This window comes from Pinus tabuliformis, chromosome 9 (assembly GCF_031772625.1).
Source record: "Pinus tabuliformis cultivar Carrire ecotype Pingquan chromosome 9, CPIR1, whole genome shotgun sequence".
Lineage (NCBI taxonomy): Eukaryota > Viridiplantae > Streptophyta > Pinopsida > Pinales > Pinaceae > Pinus > Pinus tabuliformis.
Window position 1 is genome coordinate 89,877,896 of NC_142307.1, and position 14,943 is coordinate 89,892,838.

At 36.9% G+C, this 14,943-nt stretch overlaps 1 protein-coding gene across 1 annotated transcript; it reads right to left on the minus strand.

The window, feature by feature from the left end:
- Window positions 1–6,789: 6,789 nt before the first annotated feature.
- Window positions 6,790–9,509, minus strand: LOC149147242 (serine carboxypeptidase-like 46). The gene is made up of 9 exons (XM_089440749.1): window positions 9,419–9,509; window positions 9,147–9,242; window positions 8,918–9,010; window positions 8,698–8,783; window positions 7,921–8,217; window positions 7,674–7,798; window positions 7,320–7,412; window positions 7,117–7,234; window positions 6,790–7,030 (listed from the first exon to the last, which is right to left on the minus strand). Exons 1-9 carry the CDS (start codon window positions 9,492–9,494, stop codon window positions 6,848–6,850), a joined length of 1,167 nt encoding a protein of 388 aa, XP_089296875.1. The 5' UTR covers window positions 9,495–9,509; the 3' UTR covers window positions 6,790–6,847.
- Between the last annotated feature and the right edge of the window lie 5,434 nt (window positions 9,510–14,943).

The window sequence follows — 14,943 nt, forward strand, 5'->3', positions numbered from 1 at the left end:
TATGCTGCCAAATGTCCTCATAAGGATAAAACTGACAAAGGGAAGGAACCTATTAGATGGAACAAGAAACAGAATGTAACTAAGAAAAGTTACTACACTCATGAGGATAGTGATGGTCTTTCAAATAGTGATGAAGATGAACGAGGTATTAACTATAAACTTTTAATGGCCTTTGAAGATGATGATTACATGGATGATATAGATGTGGATGGCTTTTATGAAGAGATTTCTAGACTCAAAACATGTTTAGAAGAAAAGAGTGTGATCATTGATACTCTGCAATTCCAACTTGATGAAAAAGAAAAATTTCTTGAGAAGTTAGAATGTGAAATTGTTGGCCTTAGAAAATAAATTGAGAAAACAAAGGCTCTTAATCTTAAATTTGTTAAAGGATCTGAAACTCTGGATGACATTATCAATGTACAACGTTCTCCACTAATCAAGACTGGTCTAGGGTATAATGGAGAAGCATCTCAAGCATCCACCTCAAAGAGTTATTTCGATGCAGCAAGAAGGAATGAGAAAAAGCCCAATGGAGATCACCAGGTAAATCAGGGACGAATTACATCAAGAATAAACAAAGACTACCAGGTAAATCAGGGGCAATCCACCTTAAGGATGAACAGAAGCTACAACCAGCCACAGGTAAAATCTTCTCAATTTACCTCAAGAATGGATGACAATAGAAACTACAATCAGTTGGCAGGCAGATTTGATAATCGGAGGAGTTTCTTCAATGGCCAATGTTTCTCTTGCCATAACTTTGGCCACAAAGCAGCTTAATGTGTTGCCTATAAGACAATCATGACTAGAGAAGCTCAAAAACAAAGAAGTATGACTGGAATCACGAAAAGAACCTATAACAACTTTTCGGCCCTTGAAAATGAAATTGAATGTTCTATTTGTAATAACTTTGGTCATGAAGATTCTGAATGCAGGAGCAGGTTTTGGAAGACAACTCAGAAGGAACAAACCTCAAGTGCCAAAACATGGAAAATGAAGGAACCGCAAAGAGAAAGATGTGGGATAGCTTTATATGCAGAAGGACAAGAAAATCAATGGTACATCGACAGCGGATGTTCGAAGCATATGACAGGTGATAAAGAAAACTTGAATCATATAGTGTTTTAGAAAAGGGAAAGAAAGTTTCTTTTGGAAATGATACCCCTGCAGTCATAAAAGGAAAAGGCACTGCCCAGTTGAAAGAAAAGGTCAAAGCAGGAAATGTTTTGTATGTTGATGGCTTGAAGCATAATCTTCTGAGTGTCAGTCACATGTGCGATCAAGGAACCGAGGTAGTATTTCGATCAAATGGATGTAGTGTTCGTGATCTTGATACAGGAAAAACAGTGATCAAAGGCAGAGGAACTCCAAATAACTTATACATATTTGAAGAAGGACAACAACAATGCTATTTGAGCAAGGATGATGAACACTGGTTATGGCACCGGAGGTTGGGGCATCTAAGCTTTTCACAAATAAGGAAAGCATGCAAATACCAGGCAGTTCGTGGTCTTCCAGATATCAAAATTCCAGACAACACCATATGCAAAGCATGTCAGTTTGGTAAGCAAAACAGAACCAACTTCCCTGAGAAGGAAGGATCAGCCAGCAGGCCTCTTGAGCTAGTCCATACAGATGTATGTGGTCCATTTAGGACAAGGTCACCTCGAGGAGAAGAATACTTTATATTATTCATTGACGACTTCTCCAGGATGGTTTGGTTAGGACTTATGAAGCACAAAGACGAAACATTTGAAAAATTCAAATCCTTCAAAGCCTTCACTGAAAACGAATCAGATCACAAAATTAAGTGCCTCAGATCCGACAGAGGTGGGGAGTTTACCTCAAATGAATTTTTCGATTTCTGTGAAGAACACAGAATAAGAAGGGAATTCTCTACAACTAGGACTCCTCAGAAAAATGGAGTGGTGGAAAGGATGAACAGAACGGTCCAAGAAATGGCTCGTGCTATGCTTGATGAGTCTGGAACTCCCACAACCTTCTGGGGTGAAGCTGCATTTGCTGCGATTGTTATTCTCAACGAAACAAATGTCCGAGTGAACAACACTCAAACTCCTCATGAGCTCTGGTATGGTGAGACTCCTTCGGTAAAGCATTTCAAAATTTTTGGAAGCAAATGCTATATTAAGAATAATGATGAACAGCTTGGCAAACTTGAACCTAGAGCAGATGAAGGCATTCTCCTTGGTTATTCTCCCCACAGCAAAGCATATAAGTGTTACAATAAAAGACTTGGAAGAATTGTTGACAGCATTGATGTAGTGGTTGATGAAAAAGGATACATTCCTAGGCAAGTAAATTATGAAAATATCGAAGAGGATGAAGACTACTCTCCAAATCAGACTGATGATGAAGAAGAACCTAAAGAGGCACCAGAGGAACAGATAAGGATAGAAGAGAAGAATCCATCTAGGTACGTTCAGAAGAATCATCCAGAATCTCAGATTTTGGGGCAGAAAGAGGCAGGTGTACAAAAAAGAAGAACAATTGCAGAAGCCTCAAGCTATTTGGCATTGCTCTCCTCCATTGAACCACAAAATGTAAGAGAGGCATGCAAAGATGAATGTTGGGTCAAGGCAATGGATGAAGAACTTGAGCAGATCGAAAAGAACAACACTTGGGAGTTGGTTCCTAGACCAAAAGATAAGAATGTCATAGGGACAAAATGGATCTTCAAAAATAAGTTGAATGAAAATGGGGAAGTAATTAGAAACAAGGACAGACTTGTTTGTAAAGGGTATGCTCAACAAGAAGGAATAAACTTTGAGGAAACTTTTGCTCCCGTTGCTAGACTTGAGGCCATCCGAATGTTCCTTGCTCTCTCAAGCTTCCAGAAGTTCAAAATATTTCAAATGGACGTGAAATCAGCCTTTCTGAATGGAGACTTAGAAGAAGAAGTGTACATTGAGCAACCAGATGGTTTCATCCTTGGGAATGATCCAAATCTTGTATGCAGACTAGAAAAGGCTCTCTATGGTCTTAAACAGGCTCCAAGGGCTTGGTACACCGTTTGGACAAATATCTTCATCAACAAGGTTTTTCAAAGGGATCAGCAGATAGCAATCTTTATATAACGATTGAAAATGACAAATTGCTAATACTTGTTGTGTATGTAGATGATATTATCTTTGGCAGCAATGAAGAAGCTATGAGTCAAAGCTTTGCCTTGGTGATGCAGAAAGAATTCGAAATGTCTTTGCTTGGAGAACTGACATATTTCCTTGGATTGCAAATCCAACAAAATGAAGGTGGGATCTTCTTGTCTCAAACCAAGTATCTCAAGTAGATTTTGAAGAAATATGGCATGGAAAATGCAAAACCAGTATGTACCCCCATGGTCACAGGATGCAACCTCAGTGCAAATGATGAATCAGCAGCAGTGCATCAACCAACCTACAAATCTATGATTGGAAGTCTACTTTATTTGACAGGTACCCGACCAGACATCATGCATGCAGTGGGAATAGTTGGGAGATTTCAGGAAAATCCAAAGGAAACTCATCTTCAGACAGTGAAGAGAATCTTCAAGTACCTTCAAGGAACTCAAAACTATGGCTTATGGTATCCTAGAGATACAAATCTCACACTTCATGCTTATACAAATGCAGATTGGGCCGGAAGCGTGGATGACAGGAAGAGCACAAGTGGTGGTGCATTCTTTATGGGTTCCAGATTAGTATCTTGGTTCAGCAAGAAGCAGAGTTCGATTGCTTTATCTACAGCTGAAGCGGAATATGTGGCTGCTGCATCTTGTTGCACTCAACTTCTTTGGATGATGCAAACCTTGCAGGACTTTCAAATCACTTGTACACCACCTATCTCCATCTTATGTGATAATACAAGTGCAATCAACATTTCAAAGAACCCAGTCATGCATTCAAAGACCAAGCACATACCGATCAAGTATCACTTTCTCCGGGAACAAGTGTTGGAACAAAAGGTCAAATTGGAGTATGTTCCTTCTAAGGAACAAGTTGCTGATATTCTCACCAAACCACTGCCCAGGGAGACATTTGAATACCTCAGACAGAAGTTGGGAGTAGTTGATGCATCATCTTGCTGTTAAAACTTGTCTGTTTCAGAGAAAAATGGGTGTACGCGAGTTGCCTGAGGAGGATCCGCGTACATACGCCGGTTTGTACAGAGACAGTCGTGTATATGGAGGTTTGATGGATATTAGTAGGGACAGGCTCTGATTGAAGATATTCTGATATGGGTCTGACAGAGACCATTCGGCACAGGTTCAGGGGGAGCAGATAATCTTCTAATAATGCATTGTTGGCATTATCTTAGAAGCTTTTGGTTCTAGTTCACAGTTGTTGTTGGCTTCAGGTGGAACAGAGACAGAGGGAGAACAAAAAGAAATCTTGGTGGTGATTGACAGATGTTGCTGCTATCAGTTATTGGTGTCTTTCATAAGTCTTGTTCTAGATATTTCGTCTCTATGTCATGTATGTCTTTTGTGGTATCGCTTTTATGGTGTCAAGGTCATGTAACGACCTATTTTGATTTCCTCACTTTGCGTGGGATGAACATGTAATGAACTTGGTTGTCATATGTAAATTTCTGATGTATCTCCACTTGGTTGGGTGGATGGATCCCCACTTGGTTGGGTGATGGATGTATGTATTGAGTCTTTTGGTGATAGGAAGGTCTTTTATGATGTATAAATCATGGTTCTTCTTGAAGAACATCTTTTGCAGATCTTGCCTACAGTTAGGGGGAGCATGGTCAGCACAGCAGGGCAGAAATTTCAGCATGTACTCAGGGGGAGCACAACCCTTTGCCCTTGATGACAAAGGGGGAGAATGACTTTGAGGATTTTGGGTTGCCATCAAGTCCAAAGGGGGAGATTGTTGGCATTATGGCACAGGTTTGGAGCTATGGCACAGGTGTTGTCCTTGATGGCAACTCTCTTTGGTAACAGATCTCAGTTCATGCTTTCAGAATGAAGGAAAAGACATATACGCAGGTTCATCTAGACGAAGACGCGTATACACGCGGGTTAGACATTTCAAAGGCGCGCATGCGTATACATGCACTTTCATGCAAGGAAAAGTGCGTAAATGTTGGAGAACTTACCTTTGGTCCGTGGTAGTTAGTCCTTGGTATTTGAACCTATGGTTTTAGACCATGGTACCTCGTCAGAAGTGTTGATCCCAAGTATTGGGTCCGTGGTATTGGTTTATTATGGTTTTGGACTGTGGTATTGTGGAAGGCCTAAATCTATAAAAGAGGAAGGAGATCATGTGGCAAAAGATCATCTGAATTATTATTGAATATCTGAAAAGTGCTAGATCTGGAATACTGGTATTTGGGTTATGGTGCAGATCTGGATCTGAATAAAGGAGGAACCTTAGCGCAAAGAGAAGGATAAGTTCTATTGATGAGTCATAATCTTTAAGCTTGAATGATAGTATCTTTGTATGATTTTGATTAGCTATATGTGGCGCTTGCTTGATCTATAAGTCTGATAATCTGGGTTAATTAGTGTTTGAATATCTGAAAGAGTGAATTATCTTTTATAGATCTGTACGCAGGTTCAGTGAAGCGAAGGCGCGTATACACGCTGGTTCAGTGAATGAAAACAACGTATACGCAGGTTGTTCCATACGCAGAAGCGTATGCACGCAGGTTTCAGGTTATTGAAGTAGCGTATATATTTTGAGTTGTGATCTAGCTGCTTCTGTTTATTGTTGCAGTGTTCTGGGTTCAGATTTGGTGTGTGGTTACTGTTACTGTGATCTGGGTACAGTCGTCAGAGAAGTGTTTATTTTGATTTAGTTTTGATTGGTGAAAAGGTGATTGGTTGATGCAGAAATTCTTGATGTTTGATTGATATTATTTGTGGACCAGTCTGAAAAATTATGAAACGTGGTCCCTGAAAGAAAGAGAAGGTTGTAGCCTTCTGTAGGCCAGCACCTACGTACTAGTATCTTGGCTAGTGCAAGAGTTCAGGGGGTTGTAGCTCCCTTCTAGGAGAAGCTGGAGAACGAGAGAGGGTTGTAGCTCTCTGCAGGTTGCAGCCTGCGTACTGGTAAAGGACTGCACCAGTACATTGTAAAAGAAGTTTCTAATTTAAAGGAAGATAGAGACGAATTGCAGCAGGTGGTTTTCACCCACATTGGGTTTCCACCTTATATCTTGTGTTCTTGTGTGCGATTGTCTTTCTGCTCTGTTTTACTGTTTCTGGTTACTGGTTAATTGATTCTGAAAGCACAGATTAACAATCAACATCAGAAAGATAAAGTAAATTAAAAGTTTGCCTTGTATACGCTGGTTTCCTTCTGCAAAGTTGCGTATATACGCGGGTTTAATTAACTGAAGTAGCGTATATCATTTGATTTTGAAAAAGGAATATTTGACTTGATAATACTGATTCACCCCCCTCTCAGTGTTATTTCCAACAATATCTCCATGTTTTAAGAAACTGTTTTACGCATTTCCAATAAGTATTGAGATTTGCAATGCAATCACAAGAGAGTAAGATTAAAATGGTTTTTGATGATTGAAAAGCTTCATTAATAACTTCATAAACTCATTCATATCATGCGTGCTAAAGAGTAGCATATGATGAAATGCATCGTGCATTGCACTATAGGGTACACATATTTCTTGTATAAGAATAATGTAGTGTATCTGGCTTTACAGTAGAGGCCATTTCCTGAAAAAAGACAAAAGGCAATCCTTTGATGAACGTTGAAAGCTCTGTACAAATTCAATGCAGTATTAACATATGAAGTAATGCATCTGGCATTGCACTACAGCAGGGTACAAATATTTTTTTGTATAAGAGTAACGTAGTAGTTTATTTGGCTTTGCACTAGAGGCTATTTCCCGAAGCAGGCAAAGGCAATGCTCTGATGAAAGATCTGTATAGAGTCAATGCTTCAGATGGTTTACTATATGGAACCTCGTGTCCTGCACCCCTGACTGTTGCGTAAGTCAAAATACTCCCAGTTTTTCCATTCACTGAATGTCCATATGCTTGAGTCCATCCTGCCACCTGCTCAATTTTGAATTTTAATCAGCACTATCTACATAAATGGTGCTTATAACCAAAGTTCTTACATAAAAAAGATGAGAGTTTACCTGTTGGTGATTGTACCAAGGGGCATATGAAATGACTGTGTATAAGTTAAGCCCCTTGGCCAGGTTCTCAACAATGGTTCTTGTCGCTGTAAATGGCACCTTTGAATCTTGATCTCCACTGTAGGTTTGATTTGACTTTCAGTAAATCCAATGTTGGAACATAATCTAGTGTTATTGATAATTCTTTCAAAAGCACGATTTACCTGTAAAGTGTAATGCGTAGACCTGCCTTTAGAAGATCAGAGAGGACTGGTATCATACTGACTCCTCTGTTTGTTTGATCATAGTGGAATTTCCTAAATCCAATTTTAGTGTTAGCTATTGCAAAATTGATCAGAATTCAATAGTTAAACTTTAAAAAATATAAATTAAGTAGCACAAGGCAGAAATGCTAATTTTCTTGTGGGGGAGGGGGAGTGGAGGGGGATTCTCTGTGACTGAATTTTGGCCCCATGATGCATCTTTCTTGATATAAATTTTGGATTGCTTAGTAATGAAATAAAAATGCATAATCCTAAATACAAACCAAACAAATATATAAATGCTATATAACATACCGAGAGCAGGCTTCCCAATGTAGATTAGTGTTTGCATGAAGTGCCTTCTTCACCTCTTGCTTGTTCAGATATTGGGTTATTTTGAAGTGTATGCACAGGTCAATCTTATTGAATGTGTGTTCAACCTGTCAAAAAACAACAGAGATCAATCCTGAAGAATTCTGTCTAGCTGAAACAACAGTGGCTGAAATCAATGCCACCACATATTGGTTAATCAAATTGTATTTATGATGAGTAAATGACTTACTTGATGTAGAAATTTCCTTGGTTTTCTAGAACCTGTCGCCTGGGATCCTCCAGCATCTAGACATAACCCCAAGGAAACATCTTCCAAATTTATATTTCTAGTTTCACTTTTCACCTTGCTAAACACATATTGGCAATCCTCAGACAGATTGTTAAGAACATATGTTTCCCTCCACCTTTTGGAATTGTTGCACATAGACTGTGTCATTTGGTAAGTTTCAACTGAGATGAGACCATTTGACCACAAGAATTCATCGTTGCTTATGCTGATATCTATGTCTAACAAAGGATTGCCCATCTGCAAGCAATTTAAGGGGCAAAGCAAATGTCAGTACAAAGGATTGAGCACTAATAGATAAACAAATAGATTAGATTTGATTACAACAATAAAAACAAAAGCCCCATGAGCAAGAACTCATTGTTTCACGATGAAATGCATATTCTCTCAACAACATAATATTACTCAAATCTCCTTGGTGATTTTACCCTTGGTACAGGCCTTATAAGACTAACATGGAATGGAGTTACATTTCAAGCTGGACGTTGAGGCTAGCAAGCTTAAAAGAGAAAGCAAAACCCATGTTTAATAGAGATTGCCCAATAGCACGATTAGAAATGAAAGCCCTTAACCTTTTCATTAGCTACATTCATTATGAAGGTTGTCCCGGTTGACTGACCCTTTGTAGGTAATGAATGCCATAATCACATGGGCTTTAGGTAAACAAAATCTACATCATTGGAAGAATCCTAAAATGATTGCGAAGGAAGATAGACATACAACAATTCCTTTGAGGTTAACGGGTTTGATGTTGGGCTTTTTGTTGTGCTCCATCACAAGAGTTTCTAATTGAGGCACATAGTGTCCTGCAAGATTACATCGACCAACATAGTTAGTGTTAAACAAGATACACAACAAACAACATGAACAGTTTTAAACAGCTTAAAAGAACGAGTGAGCATAATCTACATATATGTTAAAAGATAACGCTAGGTCATACCTCCATAACTCTCCCCTGTTATGTAAAAATCTACACCTCTGTATTCCGGAAATTTCTCAAACCAATTCAAAAGGAAAGACAGGTTGTCTTCAGCTACATTAGTCGACACTTGTTGTTCAGTTATAATCTTATTCAATATTGCCCCAAAACTACAGTCGCCATGATCATCAATCTAAGAACATATTTCATTGCAGCAATCAAAAAGAAATATGGATAACAAATAACATACCAGTCATTGCATCGTTATAATACTGGTAGTCTGAACTAGTGTTGGAATAAGAAAACCCCACACCAACTGGGCTCTCTAGATATAGCATGTTTGTTTCTATCATCAATAAAATTGCACATGGTAAATGTCGTGGTATATAGTTAGCTTCTAGTTATGTTTCAAGGAATTGCACATGGTAAATGTCATGGTATATAGTTAGCTTCTAGTTATGTTTGAGCCTTCAAGTCATGGAAATTATTGCTAATCAATCCAAGAAAAAACAGAGTTGTTACCTGTATTCCAAGAGTACTTATTTCTCAAAAAAAGTTCGCCATTATATCCACCGGGTTTAAAAGGACCATGCTCCATGAATGCTCCATACCCAAGTGATGAGCATCCAGGCCCTGCATTGTCCTCCATATCCATATTCAATTCAAATTTCGGCAATGTCTTAAACTTTTTTCAATAACGAAAAACAACTTACATAAAATATTAGTAGTTACATTTGCATGATTTTATATCATCCCCTTGCATCATGATCCCCATATTCTACCCCTCCAAATAAAAAATGTTATCATCTTTCACTCTAATTCCTTGTAAAATTTCATCTATCTATTATTCATATGATCTACTTTCCTTGAAATTTCATCTATCTAGTCAGATGTTAGAGCCTGTCAAAGAGGGTGTGCATCCTGGGCGTATTAACCTCCTGGGTTTGAGGCTCTGATTTCGTTTTGGAAGGAAAAAAATTGTTGCAGAGGAGGCGAGCCAAATTAATGTGCGTCTTCCTGATTTCCGCTGCATTTAGGAAGGTGGCCCCGTAATCGGAGGTGGGTCCCTCCGAACACTCCTCATTCCACAAAATCGAAACAGAGACCGACCCTGGGTCCTGTGGGTCCTGCCGGTTTGTCGGCAGTCGAGTGAAATTAACGGTAGAGTTTAAATTCGATGCAAGTGTGTCTTGGCGTTTGAATTTATGGTTTTCTCCCATCGCACTACAAAGAAAAATCCACCCTAAACCCATATTTCTATTTTTGTTTTTGTTGAACCCACCTGTTAATAGAGGTGGGAAGGAAAGAAGAGTGACTGAATGCTTGTTTTTTCACCTCAACATAATTAAAATACAATTAAATAATTGTATGAGTTGCTGATTTTTAATTTCTGGAATTTTCATTCACCTTACAGCAAAACTGTATCTGAGAATTTGAAGTGACTATCAACTAAAATGTGAATGCTGGGGGCATTGGGAAAAACTAGTCGCATAGTCTAACGAGGTGGAGGAGTTGCTTGGAAAGTTATGGAAATTTTAGTCATATTTAAAGAAAATTTAGCAAGGATTTTTGTAAATCTAAGTTATAGTTATTAAACTTCAAAATTTTAGATGTTCTAGACGTTTTTGAGGGTGCTGAATGTATTTCCACTATCAAAAACACGATTCAAACACTGCCTCTACAAGATTTTTTGAATTTTTTTTTAGATTCTGACCACTTTTGACCGTACAGGCAATTCCTCTGCCTCGTTAGACGCTCCAAACCTAGTTCCTGAACACTGGTTTTTCTCTATGTTTTTATGAGATTGACCAATGGCAATGTCTTAAACTATAAACAGACTATATAACATTATAGTTAAATACCCAAAATAACATAACAGATAATTAAAGTAGTAAAATTAAATTATATAGCAAATTCATAGTTAAATATCCAGCAAATTATTGATAATATATATCATTACCTCCAGTGAGCCATAATGTTAATGGCCTTGATTGGGGATGGTTGGACTCAGCCTCCACGAAGTAGTAAAACAATGCTCTGCCATGTTGTTCACACCACATTTTTTCTTTGAACTTAGAAGTAACAATATTTTTAATGTTATTAATGTTTTGTAATGCATCATTCTCGTTGATCTCCCAATGGTTTAACTAGGCCCTTGTTTCTTTATACCACCCATGCTTGAGCCTTAGGTGGTTTTGGCTGGAATTTAAAGCTAGCTTATGAAGTCTATGATCTCCTATGTTATTGAGTTTGTGCTTGTACAATAGAAGCCTAGTCATAGCTAGGCTCTCGATAGGGGAAAGACCTACTTCTATAAGGAGAATAGGATAGGGTGTATTGCTTTTAATTTTCAAGCTATACGTTATAAAATGCTTCTGGATTTGCTCAATCTTTTTCCAGGATTCTCTAGAGATGCTGCAACCCCATATCTCACATCCATATAAGATAACAGGAGTGACTAAAGTTTCAAAGAGGAACTTATTTTTATCCCACATTACGAGGTTTGTCGTTTTAAAATTATTTTCAAGACCAAAATAAGCTTTCCACCCCCCATTAATCCTTTTCTCAATGCTATAGTTCCAGTTGAGCTTGTGATGAATATCAATTCCTAGGTACTTGTAAGAATACACTTCCTCCAAGTTATTATTGTCATACATAAAATTAGCATAAGTGTCCTTCTTGGATTTGATAATCATAACTTTTGTTTTGTCAGTGTTAACAGTCATACCCATGGTAGAGCAGAAATCCTTAAGAAGCCTAAGTTGCTTATCAAGATCAGATGGGCACCTTGCGAGAAGAACAATATCGTCAGCATAGAGAAGAAGGATGATGACTATCCCAGCTAAGATCGTGCCAGCACATCTTGCTTCCTCTAAATAACCTTCAAGCTTGTCGATGTAAATGCCAAATAGGGTAGGGGAGAGGGGGAAACCTTGTTTAACTCTGATATTACATTTAATATCTTTCGACCACCCCTCATTGCTTTTTAGCTTGGCAATTACATTCTCGTATAACCTTATAGTGGCAGCTCTCAACTCGAAAGGAACCTTTAGCTCTTCTAATCTATTCCAAAGGTTGTTTCTAGGAACCGTATCGAAAGCCTTTCTAAAGTCCACAAAGCAACAAAAGAGATTGGATTTATCATTACGACATTCCTCCACAATGATCCTAAGCGTAATGAGGTGGTCTGTTGAGTGATGCCTTCTAAAACCCGCTTGGCCTTTAGCCCGCTTACCTTCACTTTCAAGCCATATGCTCAACTTCTTTTCCAAAATAATACCATATAACTTGGCTAAGAGAGGGCTGATCATAATTGTCCGATAATTAGAGGGGTTATTTGTATCCCCACTTTTAAAAATAGGGATAATGAGGCTCTCAGTCCATGGTTTAGGGAACCCTTGCTTGACTGATTTATTGAAAAGCTCGTGGATGTGGGGGATGAGGACATGACCTCCAATTTTTAAGATTTCTGCCTGGTAACCTTCAATGTCCTTAGCTTTCCCAGTTGCCAGGTGTTTAACCCCAAAACCAGTGTCTTCTAATGAGAAAACTTCTTTCATTGTGAGTAGGGTTTCAAAGTTATCCATGAAATTTAGAGATTCATAAAGCTTTTTAAGATAGGAATTCCAATCATGTAAAGCAATTTTATTATTATCTTTAGATTTCCTAGTCAGGATCTGCCTCCAAAATTTCTTAAGAGCTACCATAGAGAGGTGTAAGAGATTCTCTTGTCTTTTACGAATGTACTGCCTCTTTTTCCTTTTAGTTAGGGCTTTGTATATTTTTATCTTACCCATTTTAAGAGATTGGTCAATAACTTCCTTAGTTGGTCTCCTCACACTTTTACAATCTTTGTCATACCATGGGTTGGTTTTGCTATTTCTTTTATAATTTGAAACTTCAATTGAGAACTTGTTAATAGAATATGCGAGGGTTGTAGTAAAATTATGATAGAGGTCTTCTATGTTGTCTATACTAGATAAAGGAAGCAAATTAGTTTTTAATTCATTTAGAAAGAGATCGTTTTTATTTCTATCAAATATTAAGTTCTTTTGGCTATAAGGATTATGTTTTATGGGATCTCTATGCAAGACAAAATTGAGAGTTATAAGTAAAGGACTATGATCAGAGTCAGGCTCATGGTCATTTAAGATGTCAAAATTTATTATTTCGTTGTATAAAGGGAGATCGGAAATAACATAGTCTACCACGCTGCTACCAAGCCCATGGATGCAGGTCATCTGGCTAGAATTGGGCCACTTCTTTAGACCGTTGCAAATTATGAGATCCTGAGCACTATAGAGCTTGACTAGCTCCGACCCAAACAAATTCTCCCTGAGGTCTTCAGAGCTCCTTTTGTACCTACTAGCGAGAGTAGGGTCTTCGTCTAACCAAAGAGGATTAGGGTTGGAATGATTGCTTAGAATAATAGCTTGGTTGCTTGAAGTTCGAGCATTAAATTCACCTATTAAAATGACATTACCTTCATTCCTTAGGCTAGAAATATCATTCTCTAAACCATTGTAAGGACTATTTTTATCTAGATTCTTCTTCTTATAGAAGTTAGAATTGATGGTGGGGAAATAGCATATTGTTATGTAGGTCTTTTTACTATTAATGTCAGTGATCTCTATCCAACTATATTGGTTGTAAGGGTCGTTTTTATAAATCCTAGCAGGGGGGAGATGTTCTTCTTAATGTAACAAGCTGTTCCCCCAATGCCTCTACGGGAGGATCGCTTGTTCCAAGTAGACCATAGCGTAAAGCCATCTATATTAGGGACCTTAGATTCTTCGTGCTCCCAAGTTCAACAAGCAAAATAATATCAACATCATTTGAGATCCAACTTAGCTTGGGGCCTTTGTTCCATGGAGAACCTCGGCAATTCCAAGAAAGAATCCGAAGCATGTTGAATTACTATTTATTACTATATTTTTGGTTTTTATCTCGAATAAAGGATTTTTTATTTCTGATTATTGCCCATTGTCCTTCATTCCTAGCTTCTTTTACCTTTTGAACCTCCTTTCTTAATTCTGCATGATCTTCTGGAATGAGATCTTCATTTATAAATATTCCCGTTCCTTTTAGACTTGAGGTTTTACTAAGTATATCATTCTTATGATCAGTAGAGCTCACCTTTATTCGGATCAGTCTTCCTTTATTCTCAGTTAATTTCCCCAACCTTGTGGCTTCTGTGAGACACGTAGTTTCAATTTGTAATCTATTATGTAATTCTGTCTGGGCTATGGCTAAAGTATCCTCATCTACCTCCTCTTTTAAACCGAAGATTATAAAAATAACAACTTTATTATCCTAACAAAAATGTTGAATTGATTTTAAAAATACCTTAGAATTATATTAAATTTTAAAATATATAGAAATAATAATAAAATTTTACAATAACAAAAAAATATATTAAGATAATAAAAACTTTAGATTAATTTTATTATTTAAAAATGATAAATTATATTATTAAAATTTATAAAATTAGAACCATGTTAAATTTAGAAAAAGTATATAAATAGAAGTGGCTGTAAATAAATACAAAAATTACAAAAATAACAAAGTGGAAAGTGATTTATTAAAAAAAGCGTAAACAATTTTAATATTTTTAGTTCTTAAAATTTATAATAATAGAGAAAATAAAATTGATCTATAAAATAATATAATTTGCACTTTTAAAATAATAAAAAATAAAATAATATAATTTGCACTTTTAAAATAATAAAAAATAGAATACAAATCTAGTTTGATTTAATTTTTAAAAATTATAATTATATTGTTAGATCTTAGACTTTTGTGATCCATATTGATAATAAGATTGTTTTTCAGATTAATCACATTCAAATTTTATTATAATTATATTATTAATATTTAGAAATAACCCATAACGATGTTATATATATATATATATATATATATATATATATATATATATATATAGCAATGGATAAATAAATAACAACCGAGTTTGGTGAAAACAAATACAAAAATAACAAAGAAGTGGCAAGATATATATAAACGTAAAGTTGTGATAGCACCTTATG

Bases quoted from the DNA above. Each gene is read 5' to 3' on its own strand.
- LOC149147242 (XM_089440749.1), bottom strand. From the start codon at position 9,494: ATGGAGCATGGTCCTTTTAAACCCGGTGGATATAATGGCGAACTTTTT. The intron at 8,784-8,917 runs GTATGACCTAGC...GTAATCTTGCAG, and splicing joins AACAGGGGAGAGTTATGGAG to GACACTATGTGCCTCAATTA. The intron at 7,413-7,673 runs GTATGTTATATA...AATTGGATTTAG, and splicing joins CATTGGGAAGCCTGCTCTCG to GAAATTCCACTATGATCAAA.